Consider the following 24,720-nt stretch of genomic DNA (forward strand, 5'->3'; position numbering starts at 1 on the left):
CCAAACACCAGTCCACCAAAAGTGTCAACCTCTCACTGAACTTAAAAGATCTTGCTCGTTAGTTCAAATGAGTTACCTCCAAATGATCTCCTGAAAAGCAAAAATACAATTTTTACACTATTATGTAGATTGTTTGCATATATTGTGGTTCGTTATGTAACGACCAGAAATCAAAATTAAGCTAGAAGTTGTAAGGCCCATTTCTGATCTTGTCCGGAAACAGGCTTGTTCCTAAGATGATTCCTCTTGAGTAAAGTGCACAAAATGAAAATAATTCTATCAGTACAAATAATGAAATGGTAAAAAACAGTGTACCAAGACTGGGAACGAAGTGATAAACAGCATGCACTGTAGATTTTTGGTTGAGAAGAATGCCAATTTAAAGTCCACTGTCTTACATTAAACTAGTTTCCTCTTTTTGTTAGATACTTACAACTGCTAACTGTTACGTCCATCAATGTATTTAATATCTGAACTGAAACAATGTAGTCCGAATGAACCGACATCATCTGTTAAAAGAAGAAATAGTGTTTTTACTTTGGTGCTTTAAGTTACTATCACAATATATGCCTATCTGGTTCATAAATATTAGCTGAACAATGAAGACTGACTACGTAGGTTTAATTGCTACCTTGGAATTTTCCCTCCTAATTGCACAGAAGTGTGTACACTCACTGACCAATATGCCTTGCTTAATCATCCATAACTGCAAGAGAAAACAAGAACATCCCATCTAATTTACCCACACCACTAACCATACCATCAACCACTTTTATATGAAATAAAGAGTTTCCAAGAGCAAACTATTGAGCTCCTTATGAAAAACAAATGTTAGATTGATATAATTCAAGATACTGGACGCAGGTGAAAAGGCCCCAAAAATACTCGTTTTTGTAATAGTAATCCCAGTTTCCTTCTACAGACTAACAATGTCCAAAGCCCAGAGGGCAAGGCACCACAGAACAGCATACATAGCCGGGCACAAGATTTGATAAATGGGCACATGTGCAGCACAACATTTATCCCATTATGTGCCACAAACTATCATACCTGAAATATGTATTAGGACGATAAATAAATTATTTTGTGACAGTGGCTCTTCATTTGTGATCTATTTCAGAGATATAAATGTGTTTGTAGATTCCCAGCTTGAAAACAGGAAGTGATTTACTATAGCGATATGCATGCCATGAATAGTTTATTTATTTATTTATTTGTGGGTTTGTATAGCGCTGGAATCGACTTCCGAAGGAGTATCTCTGCGCTTAGGCGGGAACTAAGGAGGTTATATGGCTGACATGATTAGAAGGAGAGAAACAGGAAAGGTTTTAACAGCTTCCTAAATGTCGGATGTTCCATACAGTGTCAGAGAGTCAGGAAGTTTGTTCCATAGACGAGGGCCTAGATAGGAGAGAGCCTTCCCTCCCATTCTTGTCCTCTTGATGATTGGTACTTCAAGAAGGTTTTTGCTACTGGAGCGCAGGGGACACAAGGGAGTGTAGGAGATGAATTTCTCGGCCAGATAGGATGGGCCCAGATTGTGTAGAGCTTTGTGGATAATACAGCAGACTTTAAACCTAATCCTTTGGCGGATGGGCAGCCAGTGGAGTTTATTAGATTGCATACTTCTTCCTTTTTTATGATCCTCAAGCAAATTGCTAATGACTGCCTAATACTTGCTCCCAACAATCTTTTGAGATTCTCTCAACCTGGGTGTTGCCCCCCTCTAACAGTGGAGTTGGCGGACTAAAGAACCTGGGTAGATTGAATGCAAACTATGAAAAACATAATCGCTAGCAAACCAATGGCACATGTGATAGCTTTTCTAGCATTTATAATGTTTTATAGATTAAAATCATTTCTAACTAAACACCAAGAAATAATTATCTCTAGGTTAGTTCCGCACATTGGTCTCTAGCCTGGTATCAGGCCATTAATATATATTAAGACATACAACAAAGCTGCACCTTGGAGATAAGTGTATCAGTTTAATGTCAATATCGGGAAGGATACATGCAGCAAAGGCAGTACACAATGTTTAGCAGCCTCCATGGTTACGGGCATGGGAGACACCATGCCCTTTCCATCTCACAAGGTGGTTACAGTAACTCCCATTTATCTATGGGAGCTTGGGCTGCAGCCAGTTTCCGACTGCCGCACAAGCTCCCATAAGGAAATGAGAGCTTACGACCACACCATGTGCAGTTGCATCGTAATTGCGGTTTCATACTGCAAACTGTCCCAAAACTGCAAATATTCGATTTTACTGAGAACAAGCCATGTGGTAGCATGGAAATATGCAAGAGATCTAGACCACACCTGACTTTTCCATGAGCATCACTCAAGTGTGTATTCCCATTTATTATAGGAGAACTGGAGGAAGACAAATTTAGCTTGTTTGAACATGCTTCATATTTTAACCACTAACTGAAGAGATCCTGCTGGGTGGCAACTGCTAGCTAAAACAGCCCACCCACCAAGGATTGGCTGAATATCCAGTCATGACTGACTAGAGTCTCTCTCATATTTCAAGATTAATTGGTATTTCAGCCATGTGGGACAAGGGTAGAGAGGTGAAGGACAAGCAAGCCTTCAGAACGATAGTCTTTGTGTCCTACAGCTGATGATCATCTAGCAGCAGAACAATAATGTCACAGTATGCATTGTTGTACCAGTAGAGGCTGTTCATGGGTTATTGAGGGAGGGGGGGGGGCAGGGCACTGGGGGAATAAATATCCCCTTGAACATTGTCCCAAAACCACAATGCCCTGCACCTGGTTGTTCTACACCAGTTCCCATCATCTTTGCTTGAACTAGTTTAAGAACTACTTTCGCAAGGGGGCAGGGCAGGCATGTCTGCAGATCTCAGCATCAGTGTAATTGAAATGGTTACTTTGTCATAGGTTGTTGAATGGAATTGTTAGAAAGAGACAACAGATACAAATTTGCCCTAAGCACTCATTTTTTACCTTCAAAAGGGAAAGGCCTTCTTTCAGAGTAGTGCCATCCCACTCTCACACTCAAAGAATCAGTTTTGAAAGATTGCAGAGCTTCATCAACTTGTATTCCAAAATGTTTTATCACATTGGAGGGTATATCTCATCTTAGCTTGGCCTCAAGTCCGCTAAAAGAAACTAACCTAATAGAGCTTATTCAAATTTTGGTAATTCAATTTTAACAAGCATTTACAATGCAACGGTTTCGCCTTTGGAAAAGTTTGAGCTATTGGCATTGTGAATGACAAACTTTTTATTTATGTGTTGGTTTTGAAAACAGATAAATAAATGGCATTGTCATTTACAATGGCAATAGCTTAATCTCTCACAAATGCGATTTGTATTGCAACTATTTCAGTTATCATTTTGCACTACGATGAAAACTGGCTTGTGCATTTACTCCTGCAGAAGAGTATCAAGAGGAGAGTCAGCAGGCGTCCCTGTAGGAGGTAGTGTATTTAACACTGTGCAATACAATACATGCTCCCTTCCCAACTCACTTGGTCTCGAACGCCCAGTCATACACTGCACCACCATACATTGCGACACAAATCTGGACATACATTAAAACGAAAAACCGCCTGTTTGTCTATAGTTGATTGTACTCGGTGGCCTTGAGAGAGGAGGCAGAACTGTGGTGAAACTGCTGGGTTTGTGTGTACGAGGGAGGAGAGGAGTCGTATTTGTGACAGAACTTCTGGGTGTGGGCGAAGGAGCTGGGAAGACCTGGCACAAGAGTGGAGGAACGGCAAGATCTGAGGGTTGGAGTGGCCTGGGATGACTGGTTTCCAGATGGATGCCTTGAGACAGAGTTTCACTTATACAGTCTGTGCTGCCTGCCTCTCACGTTCAGATGAGTGAGCACAGGTCCTGCAGAGTCCCCTTGCGGTGTTGCGTTGGACCCGCTGAGGGAGACGGTATGTAGGGAAGGGCGACACTGACGGCAAATGGCTCAACATCCTGTGATTCTGGGCAAATCACTTAATCTCCTCGTGCCTATCAAAAAATGATTGGATCCTTGTGTAACGTAACTGGCGCTCATGTATAGCGCCCCCATACCTTGGGACGGAGCTCGCGCTATATACAACTGCAAAAAAAAATTTGAGGAATGTGACCTTAAAATGCGCTGCAATTAACTGGAAATATAACATGCACCTTAAGAAGGAATGCACTCTTCAGTAGTGGTGTGTACAACACTACTACCAATGCCCTCCCTGGCTTAAACGGAATTACTGTGACGGGGTAGATGATGGGCGGTCATGTTATGGAGCAGGGCTTTCCTGCAATCAAGCCCTATCCTAGTGAGGTGTGTTTCAATAAGGAGGTAGGGCGGTTGGGGTGACGAGAACTGGAAAAGCTGCGTGGATAAACCTCAGAGGAACTCCACCCTGCCCCCGTCTGCAGACACCAGAAGCGTGCCGGGCTCATGTTGCAAACACTGATAAGTCACCCTGCCTAAGCTTGTTTCCACACTAGTCTGCACAGTACTATTAGCGCCCTGGTGCCATTAACACATCAGCTCACCCCTGTACAGAAGAGCGAGACAGGTGCAACGCTAGACCGAGCACTAGTTCCCCCACCTGTGCTTCCACACAAGTCCACAGAGCACAACTAGCGCCCATCTGGCGTTAGCGTAGCAGCTAAATCCTGCGCAGCAGCTAAACCCTAAGCAGCAGCCACCCCCTGCACATTAGAGCGAGGCGGGTGCAACGCAAGAGCGGAGCCCTTGTTTTCACCACCTCTGTTTCCACACAAGTCTGTAGGCACGACTGGCGCTTGTAAATCTGCCCCAGAGGGTTTGCTAATCTGACTCCTTCGGCCTCATGGGATGATTAAAATAGTGAGGGGGCTGTGTTCATCTGCCCATATCCTGCTGTCAGTCTTCTACTCACCACCGCGGGAAAGTTTCGAATTAGTGGTTTATCTCAGCTGAGGTGCGCTGCGGGGGGAGCATGGGTTGAAATGTGGCCGCGCATTATTGTCAACTGCACCAGTCCCACAGGTGATCCCCATGGGTCAGTCAACTTTCTTGTTTCAGGTAATATGTAGTATCACTTTCAATTCTGGGAGTCATCGATTTGCGTTTATTAAATGGATTTGTTTTAAAGGCGCCGCATGCCAAGCCTGGTTTGCGGCGTCTTAAACAAGAAAGGGAAGGGGGTAGGATCACGGCAGCTTTTACTCAAGTTTTCAACCGAATCCACCGTCGAGATGTTCAAGACACGATAAAAAATATATATAATTATTCAAAGTACCGCATTCGAATTTTAAATATGAAGCTATTAAAACGATCGCAAAGTGAAGATTTTCAAATGGAGAGCTTGGTTCCAGACTCTAGGCGCTGGATGCATTGGTTTGCGGTTCGTTCCGTTTCTACACACAAAATACTTCAGGTGGCGGGAAACCCCACGGATCCTTCATGCGGGAATTTGGACCGCAGAAATATAGGCTTGGAAGCCACGAACCGGGGGCGTGAAGCCGGACCATACCCCTGCCTGGGACAAGGTAGCTGAAGAAGGGTGTGGAGGGAGTCCGCATTAGGTAACCCGAAAAATAATCTACCTGCGTGAGCGTGATCTGACGGAGTAAGCGCCAACATCTTTTAAAGAACGAAGGTATTTCTGCAACAAAAATAAAACTACACGATAGAGGTGGGCAGGCAACATTATCATAATTATGCCTTTAACATGTTTACAAACAAAATTTATGTGAACGTATTTTACCCAAAGACAGGCGTATGTTGTATACAAACAGCGTTAACAAATTCTTCTGGTGACGTAGGAAATTAACATTATACTAGCGCCTCCTTCCTATTAGACTAGCACAGAACTATGTACATCAAACATGAACCAATCACTGTTCGAATTCAGTTCTTTTTTTACGGCAGATAAGGAGATTAAAAACAGGACTGATCTTTAGCACGGACTGCATTCATAGTATGACGCATGGCCATGTCCACCTTCAGTCCAGTGGATTAACCCCTTTCCCAAGTTCTGTGACCCACCACGTCACAAGCGACCTTTCTGGCTGCCTGTTGGTAAACAAAAACAACACATAGACGAGTCTGCGCCCCCACTGATCATTCCATTTACTGCACCAGGTTCGTGGCCAAAACCAAACAGTGCCTTTTGTAGAATATAGGTTCCAAACCGGACAAAGGCACTAAACCTATTTTATAATTCATAATTATGAGTGCAGTGTACATTATAGTGACTTCATTTTCAGGAACGTGGCTTACATAAATAAAATAAAAAAACAGACCCTGAAAATAAATCACAAACGGGCAAGTCACATTTCAAAGTAAACAGAATTCAAATTTCGCGATTTAAGTATGTTCTGACAAGATCTACATTTAAAGATCTCTGCTAAAGTCGCCTTCAGATGGACCGACGTCGAAGATCGGCATTGTGTTTGCTCTGCTACACAGCCTTAGCACGCCCATGAAGTGAGCACTTCTATTTTGAAATCCCCCTGTTAGGGCCCAATACAAACACCATTTGGGATATATACATCAACACAGATAGCATTCTGTTCCCTCAGGCGCGCGAGGGCTCCACAGATGTGCAGCCGCGTGAATGCGCCTCTGTGCGGACCAGCCGCACACAGAGGCCTCTCTCAGGCCACAATGGTGAGAAGGAATCCGGACCGGTCCCCGGCCTCCAGGCGCTCTGAAGGGCAGGAGACTTCCGAGCCTCCCTCGAACACCTTTGAACAGCCGACCCTATTTTCCATGTGCGTAGCCTTTGTTCGATTTCTATAGTTTCCAACCATCCGCTGCCTCCGAGGGCGTATCAAAAATAACAGCTCCCCACCCCCCGAGGTGAACACGCAGTCGTGACAGGTACAGCATGGCGTATCAGAAGTTTTCATTCCTCAGAGTAGATTTGATATTCCTGATATTTACACCGGGCCTCCTGTACCATGGGCGAAATCTGAAAGGAGCGGCAAGTTAACTCCCTGGAACTGCAGGTTTTCCATCTCCCTAGCCCTTCTCAATGCAACATCTGTCGTGGTACTTCAATTGTCGTGCTATGACAAGCCTAGGGGGTGTGCCAGGGGCCGACCTGGGGGCCAGGGATCGGTGAGCCTGCTCCACCGCAAATGTCGATGAGAAGCTGTCCCTACCCATCAGCTCCGTTAACATCCGTCCGATGTAGGCCTCCATGGGACCAGTGATAGTTGATTCAGTGATCCCAGCGATACGCAATTGTTTGCGGCGCAATCTCGCTTCAAGGTCCTCGGCCTTTGTCGCTTTTGTTTTTAAGCATACGTTCGACACGTTCTAGGCGCTTGGCCATTGCGGTTTGCGCATCATCGGCATCAGAGATACTGTACTCTGCAGCTTCTATGCGGGCCTCATGTTGCTCCAGGCAGCCATGCATGCCCCCCATTCATGCACCCAACTCGTCAAAGCGTGCATCTATGGCATTGAATCCGGCACTCAACTCCGCCACGATAGCAGCAGTTCCCTCCACCACTGTACCGCCAGCACCCAGGGGATCGATGTGGCCAGGATAGTCATTGTGCGGCGCCTCATTTCCTAACCCCTTCCCTGGGATCTTGGAGGTCTCGAAGGTGAGCTGTCTCTGCTTAGGGTCCCCACGCCCCATGGCTGCCAATGTATGCTATGCTGAGGCAAAGTGTCTGGATCTCCAAGTCGGTTGCACAACTCTTGATGCAATGTAAAAGATAGGCAGGGGAAGAGACGCTACCTTTCCGCCACCACCCCGCTTTCGAATCGAAGCATCGGATCGAAGCATCGGCTCAGCAATGGACCTCAGTAGTATCTCCTCAGTCCCCAGCACTCTCCAGAAATCTCAGCTGCGCATAACCCCAACTCAGTCACCGCAGGGGCGGGGCACCCGCACTCCAGTTATGACCCCTGAAGGTATCCACGGTCACCAGCCGCCAAGTCAACCGATGCGTGTGGGCCATTGTGTGTGGCGAGGCATACTGGATGATTCACTCCCTTCTCCTGCACTGGAAAAGAAGGGGTAGAGGAAATAGCAAACACGGGGGGGCAGAACAACTCCACAGAACGTCGGCCCTGCCCTCAGGCTCACCCGTGACCCCTAACGTAGAGGGGCGTCTGAGGGCCGCATCAGGCCGCGTTCACGAGGCGGCCGCTGCAGCAAGTATGGGGCATTCCAGGTGTCTCAAAACTTCTCCCCACTTGGACACAGGTCTCAGGCCACCAGCACCATCACGGGGGCCCGCTGCTGCAAGCTAACTCAATGGAAGATTGCTTTTGCAGCATGGTCGCTCAAGAGTTTCTTCGTCAAGGCACTATCTTGGTGCTCGACCAGGTCACGTCCCCAAGCCAAAGAAAATATTTGAAATGAATAATGAAATAACAGATGCTGATCACACATCTGAATCTTATTTTTTGAGGCAATTTGCCTGAATTTCTTTATCTCTCAATAAAATTAGAGGAAGTATTGCTAAGGAATGCACTATCCCTGCTGTGCCACCATGGCCATGCGAAGTACTTTCTCTATTTTGGGCAGATTTTGGGCTTACCATATCTTTTTCACTAACTGATTCATTGTAAATCAGGCTATTACTTTGGCCTTTTACAAGTCCGATTTCTACCTCTGCTCAAAAATATTTTACAGAATTCACACAAGTTATCTTGAACTAATCCTTTTTCTTCTCCATAGTGTTGCTTCTTCAATAAAAAAAGAACCATGGTTCTGCTTTTGAAGAATGCAGGTCTGGATCCTTTGTGCACTGCCACCATTACACTTCATTCTGCAGTTACATCAGGGTTTCCATCCCAAGAGAGGAACAGAAAATGTTACCTTTGGGCTTGATGACATGCATTTGGCTGCCAATGGCAAAAGTATCAATCCCCTGATTCTACTGCACCTATCAAAGTATTCAAAAAGTAATGGATGGAATGCCTGAATTAGTCTCAGTCAATGGTAATTATTCTGGCCGCATCCCAGTCCATCGTTTTTCTGCACACCATGCCACCTCAGTTTGGACCCAGCTATATGCAAATTACTCTTTGCCCTGCTCCAATTGGAGAAATTCAGCTCAAACTGCCAAGCCAGGTCATCCTTGAACCATAACACAAGCAACCCAGGACCGGTTTCGCACTTGCTATGGGCTCATCAACCGAATATAGCTTGGTTCCAGTAACACAGTGTGCACGGGACCCACTTCTGGGCATCCCTGTCCCACTAAGTATCCCATCCCTAAATGTTTGTATATTTGACTGTTCCCATCAGCAAAATGTGATACTGCTGACCATAGTCTTAGGTGAAATTAAATAAGCAACAGTGGAAATGAAGAGACAGCAAAGCAGTTTCATCTGCCCATAAGTCCATTTGCATTTTTACCAGGGTGTGCTCTCCTGTATTTTTTTTTAAATCTTGTTAGATATCTTGGCACTCTAATTTGTGTTCATGGTCTGTAAGTATGAACAAACACTGGATATAAACAATCGTTATTCAGAATGATAGGCCACAGCTGAGATGATTGTTTTCTAATAAACAGTTTTATTAGAAGTACAACAATAGATGGGGCTTCATTGTCTGAAGCTCATAATCAGAAAATTTGATCTTTGTCACAGTTGAAAGACCAGGTTCTTCTTTTGGATTTACAATTTTGGCTTTTAATACGGTAAAAAAAACTAACTGTCAATATTAATTCCACTCTTCAACTGGAGTCCCCAAAGGCATTGGTTACATCATCCGCACCTTCCACAGGTTGCCTCATTGAAGAATGCCTTTTAGGCACGCTGGTGTTGTAATCAGCACTAGACTTCTGCAAAATTAATTACCTGGGCATTAAGCACTCTCTCATACAACTCCTCCAACCTATTCAACATCAACAGGCCCTTCTTGCCACACTCTCCCTCGATTTTGGCTTGCTGTCTGAGCCTTTGTCTTAAGATCCCATACGTCATTTATTGTTCTATTTCTAGTTGTATATCTAAATTTATCTCCAATCATCTGATCTGCTCAGCTTTTAAAGGGACTCGGTTCAACAAATCAGATGCTAGCTAATCTGCAAACTTCAGAAGACCAGGTGTGGTTGTTAGATTTTAGTTTTCGCTTCCTCACTTTGAAATTGCTTGCCACTCAACTGAGGCAAACTTCCTCCAACTTCTGCCTTAGGAAAGAATTACAAATCTTACTTTTCAGCCAATACTCTGATCAGTTTTCCATAAGACACCAGACAGGTTACCTAAGATTTATACAGTGCACTAATGTTTAGAATGCTCCCGAAAAAATATCTAGGATATAATTTTGAAGAAACATATGGAAAAAAAATACAAATACATTTTAGTGGAAAATTTTGACAGCTGCAATTTAAAAAGAAAAAAACCTATGTACTGCAAAATAGTATGCAAAACGTAAGCTCTCTGTAGCTTGACATTTATTACTAGTTTTAAAGTTCATATGTGTAAGTGAATCAAATCTTCACCACCTTTAGGCTCTCTATTCATTGCAAATACAATAGTAAACAACACTATTCTAACAAATTTGGGAAAACAAAGAATGGCTTATGTATATGTAGGTCTCAAGAAAGGGATACATAACTGAATATAGTCTCCTGTCTAACCTAATCTTTTTTGAGTTTGTAAACATCTACAATGAACACACAGATGATAGGCAAACACATGGTGTAAAAAAAAAATCTTACCTGAAATAGCCACTTTAAAATAGGTGTTGGGCATTGCACAAACCGATAGAGAAGGCTGAGGAAACCTTGAGTAACTAATATGATCTGCTGTTTCTTTCCTGCGCTATTAAAAAAAAAGTACAATATTAACTATCGTGCATTCTTAGTCCTGCTGTTTGAATAACAAATATTTGCTGGATCACAGCATCTCAAACGTTTTAGCTCAAGCAAATAAATATTTACCTCACTGAATGTTATTTTGTCCAGATGATGCGATTTGTGCCATTTTAATTATTTAAAAACTGGTCTAATCCCTGAAAGTCTTTTAAAACGGATTTCAACTACATGCAATGCCAGAAAACTCTCACACTTTCAAACCTCATGATCCGGTTTCCCTTATTGCTGTACTAACTCTTCCTCGTTATACCCAAGTCAATAACAAACAATTATATGTCAGAACCAACCTCAAAGTTTCACATTTACTTGCTCTTAGTGCCAGAGACAGAAAACAAAGAAGGGCCACAAAATGCATTACTGCTGCATGTAGCAACAGGAAGAAAACTTTCAACAATCAATGCATTCAACAAAACAATTCATTTAAAAAAACAAAAAATCCCTCGCGAAGTTGCTATTCCCATGTGCTTGCGACTCCTCCAGTTCAAGATACTTCACTGGTGTACTTCGATGCCACACTATTGTTCAAAACAGGTAGACGCCTTGAACCACTCTGCCTCCGTCATTGCAATCAAGTGGGTACCTTCTATCACATACTATGGGAATGCCCTCGAATTCAGGGATACTGGGGAAAGATTGCCCGCCATCTTGCGAGGGCGAGTGGCAAGTCCATTGAGCGATCTCCCAAACTATGCCTGCTTAATATTTGGGGGGTGACTGACCTTTCACAAGCAGAACAGACGTGGGCCTCGATGGGCTTTGTCATTGCGAAACGAAATATCACACAAAAATAGGGGATGGAGGCAGTCCCGCTCCTAGTCGATTGGGCAAAGGATATGGACACCGCAATGATTGCCGAGAAGTCTGTGTTCAAGAGTCAGGGTTGCCCCAGGAAATGGGATCAAAAATGGGGAAGATGGAACAAATATAGGGGGGACATTTGCATTTCCCCGACGGTGGAGCTCCAGAGGGAAAGACGAACACTGATGGCTCAGTTGACAGCGGAGGTGATGGCTTCTCCCCCTTAGATGTATTGTCTTTGCCATTTACTAGCTCATGATACCTATCACACTATGTTCTGTGCTCTTTGGGTAGCATTGTCTCTTTTGGGGGATCAGATATGGTATGGATGTAAACGCCTGTAATGATTCTCATTTTGTTTATACGTGGATGTTAAAATGATATTAGTACTGGAGGGGGAAAAGTCTTATAGTAACTTTGTACTGGCATACGGTTCTTGTTGTAAACCAATAAAAAGTTTCCACAAAAAAAAAAATCATAAAATTATCAAGCTGCGAGTAACCTCCGGGACCAATATGTCAACCTGCACAAACAATTAACAAATGTAATTTTTGGATGTCAAATTATCATTTAATAAGATGACTTGCAATGATTAGTTGTACAACTATCTAACACTGCAGCCCATTCTAGCGATCAACTGATCGCATGGCAAGGTTTCTACTTGTGTTTAACCATAATGATTTATATTCAAATCTTAAATCATGTTACATTCAACAGGTGTTTTAACTTTAACTAATGGATTGCATCTTATAAATTACTTCTCTTAAATAGGGATACACCTATGTTGAAACATTAAAGGTAAACTTCTTTGATTGTTACGTTCCCTAAGACATTACATTTGTGAAAGTACTCAAAATGAGAGGTTTCCATTTCATTGGAAATGTAAATTACTTCTCTAAACCTAGATTTCAGAAAATGCCCATACATTTTTGCAATTTACAATTGTTTGGCTGATTACTAAAGCTTCTATCCTGTCTGTGCTAATTAAGTAGATCATTCGTGTACGGACATTGGTGTACAGCATTCACATATATTGTGAGGACATGCAAATTTAATCTGAAATGTGCTAACGTATTACCTTGCATATGGCTAGAAAAATAAGATTTAAAAAAAAGAGAGAGAGAAAGGAAAAGAGTGAGAGAGATATAAGGCAGCTCCTGAAATATGACAGTTCCTTTAGATTATCTTCTTCAAAAATACAAAAGAGAAGCGTGTGCAGTCAACTTCACGGTCAAGGGTTAAAACACATAATGAGGCTTCTTCAGGAGGCCATGGAAATCCAGGGTCTTAGAATATTCAATAGAGTAAGCATATTGAAGAAGAGTGGTATGACCCATGGAGAGAGTGAAGGATATCGGTGTGTGGGGGGGGGGGGGTGCTCTGAATAGGATGACACAGGAGTGGAATGAATAAAATATGATTCATGTTTGATAAAAATGTTCATTTTGATTCGTCAAGGCAAAAGGGTATAGCAGGAAAGTTAGGAGGAATAGGCGTCAGATATGAAGCCGAAATGGGAATGGAAGCCTCTCGCTGTGCAAAAGCTGCAACCACGATTGAGACTTTAAATACATTTTAGGCCTCGTGATTGGTTTTTAAGAGCCACAGTTTCAGCCTAATGTTCGCAGGAAAGTGAGGGCCTTTTTGTACACGCAACATAGAGAGGAAACAGATGGGAAGGTGATGAGGAAAACTGATGCAGGTTCAACATACTAAAGACAACACAGTCCGATGTCATAGAACCCTTTTGAAAATAATGGTGTGCTGGATGGGAAGTTGGAGATATTCATTAAGGGAGTTTGAGAGATCAAGAAGCACACATCAAACCTAGATGACAATCAGGGCACATGCAAGGCAAAGGAACTGAAGACTGTGGAGCTGCAAAAACTTTTGGGTATACGGAAAATTGAGAACATTTTGAATTACCTTTTTAATAAAACGTTTACCAGAGTTTAAAGTTTACGAACTGCATAATAGCCTGAACACATCCTGTAAGCCCATCTAACCTGGTGGTTGAACCCTGAACTACAAAAGATTCTTTTATCAACTACAGGACGAAAGAAGTGTTGAAGACAACCACAGAGGCAGCACATATAATGTATGATAATGATATTGACTTCAGGTGGTTGGTGAACGATGTGCTGGAGGATGTTGAGAACTTAAACAAGAAAAGTATGTGCAGAATGTACACCTCAGTGTTGTGCAATGTATTGAGAAGTTGAAAGCGGATTTAGCAAAAGGTGCATTTAGTGGAGAAGAAAGGAAATAGTAAGGAAAAAAGACATTTTATCACAAGTTCCCTTTCAAATGTGTCTTTTTCAAATTCATAAGCCTTAATTTGTCGGGGGTGTATTTTGACTTTAGTATTTGTTGCTTTTTGTAGGAGAGTAGGGTCTGCAATCCTATGATCACCCAGATTTTTGCTTTTTGCTGCACTGGTTTACGACTTTCCCTGGCTGTGGGCCTGCTAATCAGACCCACAGCCTAGCTGTTCTCTCTATCCAAATTGTACTCAGGTACTGAATTGGCACTGGGCCCTCTCCAAGTCCCTGTACCCAGGGCTGAGGTGTACCCAGAAGTCTCCCAGGGGCTGAAGCATGTATTATGCCACCCCTGGGCTGACTGACTAAAACTGACACAACTGGCTGCACGACAGCTGGGGCAAGGTGGTGTACTCACCCTTTGCTTTAGATATAGTATACCTATATCTAACCCTAAATGGACACACAGATCTCCTATCAGTCACTCCTATGGCAGGCCTTGACAATCCTGAAGGCAGAGTGCTTGGAATCGTGTGAGATGGTGCTCTGGCATGAGCTGAGCCTGTCTGCGGCTTTCGGGATCCATCCCTTAGCCGTTTCCATGATATCGCATACCATATACTCTTAAGTGCATTATAATCCTCGCGGTTATGTGCCAACTCTGGTATCGCTTTATCAAAACATGTCGAGTAAGGTGTCATACGAATTGGAATACTAACCCCTCGCCAATTCTGGCGACGGGGTTAGCATTCCACCCTTCTAGAGGGACACGACATGTATGTAACCCCTAACCCCGGTTAAAGTCAGACAGAGCCTTAGCATCCACAAAATGGATGCTGCCACCGAGACACAAGTCTGCCCTCCTGCTGCTGGGAGTCCTCCCAGAGCAGGAGATAAGGACAAAGGGTTTCCTGCCAGGGGCGGTGCCAGCACCGTCCCAGACAGGGTTTTGTGTATTGTAGGTAGGCAGGGCTTTAGAGGAAGGTGACTGCACGTGGCACCCCGGTGCTCACTGTGCATAGGCTGGCTGGAACCAGTTCCAGGGTCACTCCAGACCCTGTGCTGGGGAAAAGCCCGCCAAGGAAGTGGGTGTAACCACCCCCCTCCTAGTCCCACCCATAGGGCAGGACTTAGTCGCGTGCCAGCCCCCTTTTACAGGATAAAGGTAGAGACTGGCCCCCTTCCAAATCAGATCATCTTTGAATCCTGAAACTACTTTCTGCGAAAGGAACTCAAGACTTCTTCCTAAGATTTCTCCCTTGTGACTAAGGAGTAGTCACCCTGCATCCGCAGGCACCATCTAAGAACACTGCGGTCTGCTGCAAGTCCTTCCTCCGGAATCCGACTGCCCAGCTCGACGAGAACCGGCTTCCCTGGCACCTCTGACCTCTACCCACCTCTACAGCCCAGCTGAGAACCGTGGGTGCGACGAGACCTCAAGGGACCGGCCATCTGCAAGACTGCACGACTTCTTTCCAGCAAGCCCGCCGAGTGAATTCCTGGTGAGTGCTTTGGGGTCCGAGAAGCCCCCACCCTGAGCAGCTCCAGCACCGAAGAGCAGCCCCCCAGCATCTCCACGATCTGCGTGGGGCCCTTCTGCTTTTTGCTGCTCACCGCGTTGTTTGGCTACTAGCCCGCTGGCTTGTGGCCTTCCTGACGACGCCCGACGACATTTCTGCTGCTGGTCTGGTTGCTCCAGACTGGCCCTTGCTTCCCCCCATTGGAGAAGTACCCTGGACCCTCCTGGTCCGCCCAAGACGCCATTTTAGGTCCACCGCGTGGGCCTTGCATTTGCCAAGACTTGTTGCCCAATCCTGGGTCCAGCGACGTCGACAGCAAGAACCTTCGTGGGACAGCTCGCACCTCCATCCTGGTCGCCGACAACGCCTCCTGGTCCGAGAGACTGCAGAGCCCAGCAGCGCCCACTCACCTGACTGCGGTGACTTCGCCCGGTGCCATCCTGGTGCCCACTTAATCACTGGCTAGTGATTCAAGAACTTGGTCCCCTCTGCTTTCAGGTTTCCTTCTTCCTTGATCCAGGCTTGGATCCATCGAACTTTTCTTCACTGGTCGCCTGCCAGCAACTTCTTCCTTCCAGGCTCCTGGTCCGGCAACGAGATCCCCGACGTCTTTTCAGACCTATGCAGCTGCAGCCCCTGGGCTAGGTAACTTCGGCACTTCGGTGTCCCAGCATAGCCTCACTATCCTAGGGTCAGGATCCACTGTCGTTTTCTTCCCACCAGGTCGGGTTCGCCCGTGAACACTAACTTTGCCTTTACTAGCCTCCATAGACTTTGTCCCGCATCCCGCGTGAGAGTGCACACACTGCACCCGAGTCCCCTGGGCCTCCTAGTAGTAATCTAACGATTCCCTAGTCCAGTCCTAGCGATTCCAAAGCCTATTAGAACTGTTACTTACCTGCTAGTAATTCGCATTCCACTTTTAAAGTATATGGTTTTTCGTGCCCCTCGGGCATTTGTGTATAACGTGCTAACTTAAGTATTTTCGTAAGAGTTTTGTTGTGTGCCTAACACCCTGTCCTCATAAAGAGTACAGGGTTGTTGTGATTCTAATAAATACACTGTTTATTTTCATAACACTTGTGTGGTGTCCTTTCACTGGGTGTTCAAGGGGTAATGTGATGGTAAAACAGCTGGCTTAACACGCCCTCTAGAGTCTTAGCCTTAGACTGCTCGTATCCATGCTACTAGGATAGCTGGTCTATAAGGTTGACTTACAACCAATCATCAATAAGGGTTGTTTGGACTGATATATAGTGATCACTAGAATAGTGAGCACTGCACATCAGGCCAACTTCTCACATTGGTGAGCAGCGGTTGGGATTTGAGCTTGCTGTTGTTTTACCACACATGCCCTAAGAATATCTTGTGAAAGATCACATAAGTACTAAAGGTACATATAACTTAGCTTAGAATACTCTGAGTTCTACTGAACCAGCTGTTGTAGCTCCTAGGGCCTAGCACACCCTAAACTACAACTCTAGCAAGGGATCAGTAGGCAAACATATAGTGTAGGTAAGTGCACCACTTACACCTCACTAGAAAAGCATGTCGACTCAGGGGGACTCTACTGAGACTCCCCTGGTCAGTGTTGACCCTCCACAGGTCACTTCAAGATATGCAGCTCTCAGTTTTCAGGAGATGAGACAAATCTGTGTCTCCAGGAAACTGAAGCAGGGGTCTAACCCCACCATTCCCTTTCTGATAGGTCTCTTAGAGACATATGATGCCAGAAAGCTCTCTCAGTTACATGAGAGCATGCCAGCCTTAGAGGGAACCTCTGGGGATCCAGACCTCCCCAACACTGATTCAGCAGTTGAGGAGGAGGATCAGGAGGTACTCTCTGGGGATGAGGTAGACAAGGGTCTTGAGGTAGTCAGAAGGCTAACTAGGACCAACTTAGACTTACTTGGGCTAGGATCTGGGGGACCCCCAGTACTAACCCGAAGTGGGCCTAACCTTGGAGTTAGGAGAGATAGATCTCTTTCTAGGGACTCCAATAGATCTCTGCACTCTAATGCCTCTTCTCAGGGGAGAAGGAATCCTCCACAGAGGAGATTTACTTCCCCTCAGAGAAGGGAGCATGAGGCTAGGATGAGACAAGCTGAACTGAGGATTGAAAGGGAAGAAATTGCCCTGGCCAAAGAGAAGCTTGCCCTGGCAAGAGAGCAGCAGATGAGTGGGCTAGCTCCCACTGGTGGCAGCAATCTCCCAAGAGATAGAGAGAAGGGTTTAGATACTAAACACCTGACTAAAATAGTGCCCCCCTTTAAGCAAGGGGATGATATCCAGAAATGGATGGCTGCTCTGGAGAGGGCCTGCACTGTGCAGGGCATTCCCCAGAGTCAGTGGGCAGCTATACTGTGGCTCTCCTTTGATGGTAAAGGTAGAGATAAGCTCCTCACTACAAGAGTGGAGGATGCTAACAATTACCAGGTCCTGAAGAACACACTGGTTGATGGGTTTGGTTTAACCACTGAGCAGTACAGGTTGCTGTTCAGAGACACCCAGAAAACTCAGTCTCAGGACTGGTCTGATTTTGTGGATTGTGCCACTAAGGCTTTGGAGGGCTGGTTGCTGGGTAGCAAGGTTACAGATTACACAGGATTGTATAATCTAATGATGAGAGAACAAATTTTGAACAATTGTCAGAACCAGTTGCTGCACCAGCACCTTGTTGATTCAGATCTGACCTCTCCCCAAGAATTGGGAAAGAAGGCAGACAAATGGGTCAGGACAAGGATCAAGCAGAACCAGAACCAGAACCAGGGTGGTCAGAAGAAAGCAGACCAGAAGGGTAATGTTAAGAATGAACAAAATGACCAGAAGTCTTCACCAGGTCCCCAACAAACCAAAGAGGGTGGGGGTCAGGCTTCCCAGAAGAAGAAGACTCAAGAAGGCCAGTCAAAAAGGTGGTGCCAGTACTGCAAAAGTAAATCTCACTGGTTTAGTGAGTGCACCAAAAGAGGAGGACAAACTCCTGCCACTACAGCTCCTAAAGCAACTGCACCCCCTAGTACAGTCAGTAGTGGTAGTGTCACTCCCAAGGCATTAGTTGGGTTAACCTTGGGTACTGAGGGGTCTGACAACTTAGTTGGCACACTCACTCAGGCTGTCCTTGTCTGTACAGGGGATATGGATATGTCCCCTGAAATAAGTCCCAATACTTTGGGCAAATACAGGCAGACACCTTTGATTAATGGCAAAATGGCTCAGGCCTATAGGGACACTTGTGCCAGTGTCACCATGGTGACACCTAACTTTGTGGACCCTGGACAGATCATGCCAGGTACTGATTTCCTGGTGACCAATGCCAGCAATGTCACTACTAGTCATAGTGTGGCAATTGTGGCTTTCTCCTGGGGTGGAGTGAAGGGACAAAAGAAAGTTGTAGTCAGTTCAGACCTCCCAGTTGATTGTTTGTTGGGCAATGATTTGGAGTCATCACAATGGTCAGAAGTGGAGCAGAGGACTCACATGGAGATGTTAGGCTTGCCAGCACATGTGCTTGCTGTGACTAGGTCACAGGCCAGAAGATGCCCCACTGAACAGGTGCTGGATCCTGAAATTATGGACCAGACACCTCCCAAGAAGAAGAGCAGTAAGGGTAAGGCTTTGCCTTCCCCCTTGCCCCAGGTTGAGGATCAAGTCTCTGAGGAGGCTGATCTGGAAGAGCTGAGGGAAACTGAGCCTAAAGAGCTTGAACTTGATCAAGTTAAGTTTCTGGGCTCAGGGGGACCCTCCAGAGCAGACCTGGGGAAGGAACAGTTGAGCTGCCCTTCCCTTGAACCCCTCAGACAGCAGGCTGCTGCTGAGGCTGCAGGGAATGCCACAGGTGCCCACAGGGTATACTGGGAAGATGGACTCCTGTACTCTGAGTCAAGAGACCCCAAGCCTGGTGCAACCAGGAGGCTGGTCATCCCCTTGTCTCTGAGAGGTTTCCTTCTCACCTTGGCCCATGAGATTCCCCTTGCAGGTCATTTAGGTCAGACAAAGACTTGGGACAGGCTTGTCTCACACTTTCACTGGCCCCATATGAATGAGAATACCAAGGAGTTTTGTCGCTCATGTGTCACTTGCCAAGCCAGTGGTAAGTCAGGTGGCACAACAAAGGCCCCCCTCATACCACTACCTGTGGTGGGGGTTCCCTTTGAAAGAGTGGGGATTGACATTGTTGGTCCAATGGAACCCCAGACAGCATCAGGACACAAGTTTATACTGGTGGTGGTGGACCATGCCACCAGGTATCCTGAGGCTATTCCCCTTAGGACCACTACAGCCCCTGTAGTGGCAAGAGCCCTAGTTGGAGTGTTCTCCAGAGTGGGTTTCCCTAAGGAGGTCGTTTCTGACAGAGGTACAAACTTCATGTCAGGATATCTGACTGCTATGTGGAAAGAGTGTGGTGTGAACTACAAGTTCACCACACCCTATCATCCACAATGCAATGGGCTTGTTGAGAGATTCAACAGGACCCTGAAAGGGATGATTCATGGACTACCTGAACCTCTTAGGAGAAGATGGGATGTCCTGATCCCCTGCCTTTTGTTTGCTTACAGAGAGGTCCCACAGAAGGGGGTTGGCTACAGCCCTTTTGAGCTTCTGTATGGGCATCCTGTAAGAGGACCCCTGTGTTTGGTGAAGGAAGGATGGGAGAGACCTCTCAAAAAGCCTGCAACCAACATAGTGGACTATGTACTTGGTCTCCGCTCCAGGATGGCTGAGTATATGGAAAAGGCATCCAAAAACCTTGAGGCCAGCCAAGAACTTCAAAAAGCTTGGCATGACCAAAAGGCTGTTCTGACTGTGTACCAGCCAGGACAGAAGGTGTGGGTGCTGGAGCCAGTGGCCCCAGCAGCTCTGAAAGACAAATGGTCTGGGCCCCACACCATCATTGAGCAAAAGGGAGAGGTTACCTACTTGGTGGACCTTGGAACTCCCAGGAGCCCTCTCAGAGTGCTCCATGTTAACAGGCTCAAGGCATATGTTGACAGGAAGGACATGAGCTTGCTCATGGCCACAGATGAGGGACAGGAGGAAGAGAGTGACCCTCTCCCAGACCTGCTCACTCAGAATCCTGATGATGGGTCAGTTGATGGTGTTGTCTTTTGTGGCAGCCTCACTGAACATCAGCAACAGGATTGCAGGCAAGTTCTGCAATCCTACAGACATATGTTCTCTCTGACACCCAGCCAAACTGATTGGTGTACCCATGATGTTGACACTGGAGACAGTCTGCCTGTCAAGAGTAAAATCTACAGGCAGCCTGATCATGTTAGAGACTGCATCAAAACTGAAGTGCAGAAAATGTTGGAGCTGGGAGTCATTGAGCCCTCAGATAGCCCTTGGGCTAGCCCAGTAGTTCTAGTGCCAAAGCCTCACACCCAGGGTGGTAAGAGAGAGATGAGGTTTTGCGTAGACTACAGAGGCCTCAATGCAGTCACTAAGACTGATGCCCACCCAATACCAAGAGCAGATGAGCTTATAGATAGATTGGCTTCTGCCAACTTCTTAAGCACATTTGATTTGACAGCTGGGTATTGGCAAATCAGGTTAGCTGAGGAAGCCAAACCTAAGACAGCATTTTCTACCCCTGGAGGGCATTATCAATTTGTGGTAATGCCCTTTGGACTGAAAAATGCACCTGCCACCTTCCAAAGGTTGGTGAATCAAGTCCTCACTGGGCTGGATGACTTCTGTGCAGCTTATCTTGACGATATTGCTGTCTTTAGCTCCACCTGGGAGGATCACCTGGTCCACCTGAGGAAAGTGTTAGAGGCCCTGCAAAAGGCAGGCCTCACTATCAAGGCCACCAAGTGCCAGATAGGGCAGTCACAGGTTGTATACCTGGGCCACCTTGTAGGTGGAGGCCAGGTTCAGCCACTGGAGAGTAAGATACAGGCCATCAAGGACTGGACTCCTCCAATCACCCAGACTCAGGTTCGAGCTTTCTTGGGCCTGACTGGGTACTATAGGAAGTTTGTCAGAAATTATGGGTCCATAGTGACCCCCCTTAATGACCTGACAAGCAAGAAGATGCCAAAGAAAGTTCAGTGGACAGCAAGCTGTCAGAAAGCATTCAATGACCTAAAGCAGGCCATGTGCACAGCACCTATCCTCAAGAGTCCAGATTACTCCAAGCCATTCATTGTCCAAACAGATGCTTCTGAGTTGGGTGTGGGAGCTGTTCTGTCTCAACTGAATTTTGATGGTAATGATCAGCCTATTGCTTTCATTAGTAGGAGGTTGACACCCAGAGAGAAAAATTGGTCAGCTATTGAGAGGGAGGCCTTTGCTGTGGTCTGGGCCCTGAAGAAGCTGAGGGCCTACTTGTTTGGCACTCACTTCACCATTCAGACAGACCATAAGCCCCTCTTGTGGCTAAATCAGATGAAGGGTGAAAACCCCAAACTGCTTAGGTGGTCCATTTCCCTACAGGGGATGGATTTTACAGTGGAGCATAGACCTGGGACTGATCACAGCAATGCTGATGGGCTCTCCAGGTATTTCCACTTAGAGCAAGAAGACTCACCTGGTCAAGGTTAGTTTATTGTCCCAAAGTTTGGGGGGGGGTCATGTAGGAGAGTAGGGTCTGCAATCCTATGATCACCCAGATTTTTGCTTTTTGCTGCACTGGTTTACGACTTTCCCTGGCTGTGGGCCTGCTAATCAGACCCACAGCCTAGCTGTTCTCTCTATCCAAATTGTACTCAGGTACTGAATTGGCACTGGGCCCTCTCCAAGTCCCTGTACCCAGGGCTGAGGTGTACCCAGAAGTCTCCCAGGGGCTGAAGCATGTATTATGCCACCCCTGGGCTGACTGACTAAAACTGACACAACTGGCTGCACGACAGCTGGGGCAAGGTGGTGTACTCACCCTTTGCTTTAGATATAGTATACCTATATCTAACCCTAAATGGACACACAGATCTCCTATCAGTCACTCCTATGGCAGGCCTTGACAATCCTGAAGGCAGAGTGCTTGGAATCGTGTGAGATGGTGCTCTGGCATGAGCTGAGCCTGTCTGCGGCTTTCGGGATCCATCCCTTAGCCGTTTCCATGATATCGCATACCATATACTCTTAAGTGCATTATAATCCTCGCGGTTATGTGCCAACTCTGGTATCGCTTTATCAAAACATGTCGAGTAAGGTGTCATACGAATTGGAATACTAACCCCTCGCCAATTCTGGCGACGGGGTTAGCATTCCACCCTTCTAGAGGGACACGACATGTATGTAACCCCTAACCCCGGTTAAAGTCAGACAGAGCCTTAGCATCCACAAAATGGATGCTGCCACCGAGACACAAGTCTGCCCTCCTGCTGCTGGGAGTCCTCCCAGAGCAGGAGATAAGGACAAAGGGTTTCCTGCCAGGGGCGGTGCCAGCACCGTCCCAGACAGGGTTTTGTGTATTGTAGGTAGGCAGGGCTTTAGAGGAAGGTGACTGCACGTGGCACCCCGGTGCTCACTGTGCATAGGCTGGCTGGAACCAGTTCCAGGGTCACTCCAGACCCTGTGCTGGGGAAAAGCCCGCCAAGGAAGTGGGTGTAACCACCCCCCTCCTAGTCCCACCCATAGGGCAGGACTTAGTCGCGTGCCAGCCCCCTTTTACAGGATAAAGGTAGAGACTGGCCCCCTTCCAAATCAGATCATCTTTGAATCCTGAAACTACTTTCTGCGAAAGGAACTCAAGACTTCTTCCTAAGATTTCTCCCTTGTGACTAAGGAGTAGTCACCCTGCATCCGCAGGCACCATCTAAGAACACTGCGGTCTGCTGCAAGTCCTTCCTCCGGAATCCGACTGCCCAGCTCGACGAGAACCGGCTTCCCTGGCACCTCTGACCTCTACCCACCTCTACAGCCCAGCTGAGAACCGTGGGTGCGACGAGACCTCAAGGGACCGGCCATCTGCAAGACTGCACGACTTCTTTCCAGCAAGCCCGCCGAGTGAATTCCTGGTGAGTGCTTTGGGGTCCGAGAAGCCCCCACCCTGAGCAGCTCCAGCACCGAAGAGCAGCCCCCCAGCATCTCCACGATCTGCGTGGGGCCCTTCTGCTTTTTGCTGCTCACCGCGTTGTTTGGCTACTAGCCCGCTGGCTTGTGGCCTTCCTGACGACGCCCGACGACATTTCTGCTGCTGGTCTGGTTGCTCCAGACTGGCCCTTGCTTCCCCCCATTGGAGAAGTACCCTGGACCCTCCTGGTCCGCCCAAGACGCCATTTTAGGTCCACCGCGTGGGCCTTGCATTTGCCAAGACTTGTTGCCCAATCCTGGGTCCAGCGACGTCGACAGCAAGAACCTTCGTGGGACAGCTCGCACCTCCATCCTGGTCGCCGACAACGCCTCCTGGTCCGAGAGACTGCAGAGCCCAGCAGCGCCCACTCACCTGACTGCGGTGACTTCGCCCGGTGCCATCCTGGTGCCCACTTAATCACTGGCTAGTGATTCAAGAACTTGGTCCCCTCTGCTTTCAGGTTTCCTTCTTCCTTGATCCAGGCTTGGATCCATCGAACTTTTCTTCACTGGTCGCCTGCCAGCAACTTCTTCCTTCCAGGCTCCTGGTCCGGCAACGAGATCCCCGACGTCTTTTCAGACCTATGCAGCTGCAGCCCCTGGGCTAGGTAACTTCGGCACTTCGGTGTCCCAGCATAGCCTCACTATCCTAGGGTCAGGATCCACTGTCGTTTTCTTCCCACCAGGTCGGGTTCGCCCGTGAACACTAACTTTGCCTTTACTAGCCTCCATAGACTTTGTCCCGCATCCCGCGTGAGAGTGCACACTCTGCACCCGAGTCCCCTGGGCCTCCTAGTAGTAATCTAACGATTCCCTAGTCCAGTCCTAGCGATTCCAAAGCCTATTAGAACTGTTACTTACCTGCTAGTAATTCGCATTCCACTTTTAAAGTATATGGTTTTTCGTGCCCCTCGGGCATTTGTGTATAACGTGCTAACTTAAGTATTTTCGTAAGAGTTTTGTTGTGTGCCTAGCACCCTGTCCTCATAAAGAGTACAGGGTTGTTGTGATTCTAATAAATACACTGTTTATTTTCATAACACTTGTGTGGTGTCCTTTCACTGGGTGTTCAAGGGGTAATGTGATGGTAAAACAGCTGGCTTAACACGCCCTCTAGAGTCTTAGCCTTAGACTGCTCGTATCCATGCTACTAGGATAGCTGGTCTATAAGGTTGACTTACAACCAATCATCAATAAGGGTTGTTTGGACTGATATATAGTGATCACTAGAATAGTGAGCACTGCACATCAGGCCAACTTCTCACACTTTTCCTCAAATTACTCTCATACTGGATAAATGTCAGTTTTAGTTTTTTTTGTATT

At 46.5% G+C, this 24,720-nt stretch overlaps 1 protein-coding gene across 3 annotated transcripts in view; it reads right to left on the reverse strand.

Annotated features, from left to right (window-relative positions):
- SLF2 (SMC5/6 complex localization factor 2) overlaps positions 1-24,720 on the reverse strand; it is a 374,767-nt gene that overhangs the window by 218,813 nt on the left and 131,234 nt on the right. For all 3 annotated transcript variants that reach the window (XM_078643649.1, XM_078643650.1, XM_078643651.1), the window contains 2 exons: positions 10,650-10,752; positions 434-509 (listed from right to left, as the gene is read on the reverse strand). In XM_078643649.1, coding sequence (XP_078499775.1) covers positions 434-509; positions 10,650-10,752 — 179 coding nt within the window. The remainder of the gene's footprint in view (positions 1-433; positions 510-10,649; positions 10,753-24,720) is intronic.

Source organism: Lissotriton helveticus, chromosome 5_1, assembly GCF_964261635.1.
Source record: "Lissotriton helveticus chromosome 5_1, aLisHel1.1, whole genome shotgun sequence".
In the NCBI taxonomy this organism is placed as follows: domain Eukaryota; kingdom Metazoa; phylum Chordata; class Amphibia; order Caudata; family Salamandridae; genus Lissotriton; species Lissotriton helveticus.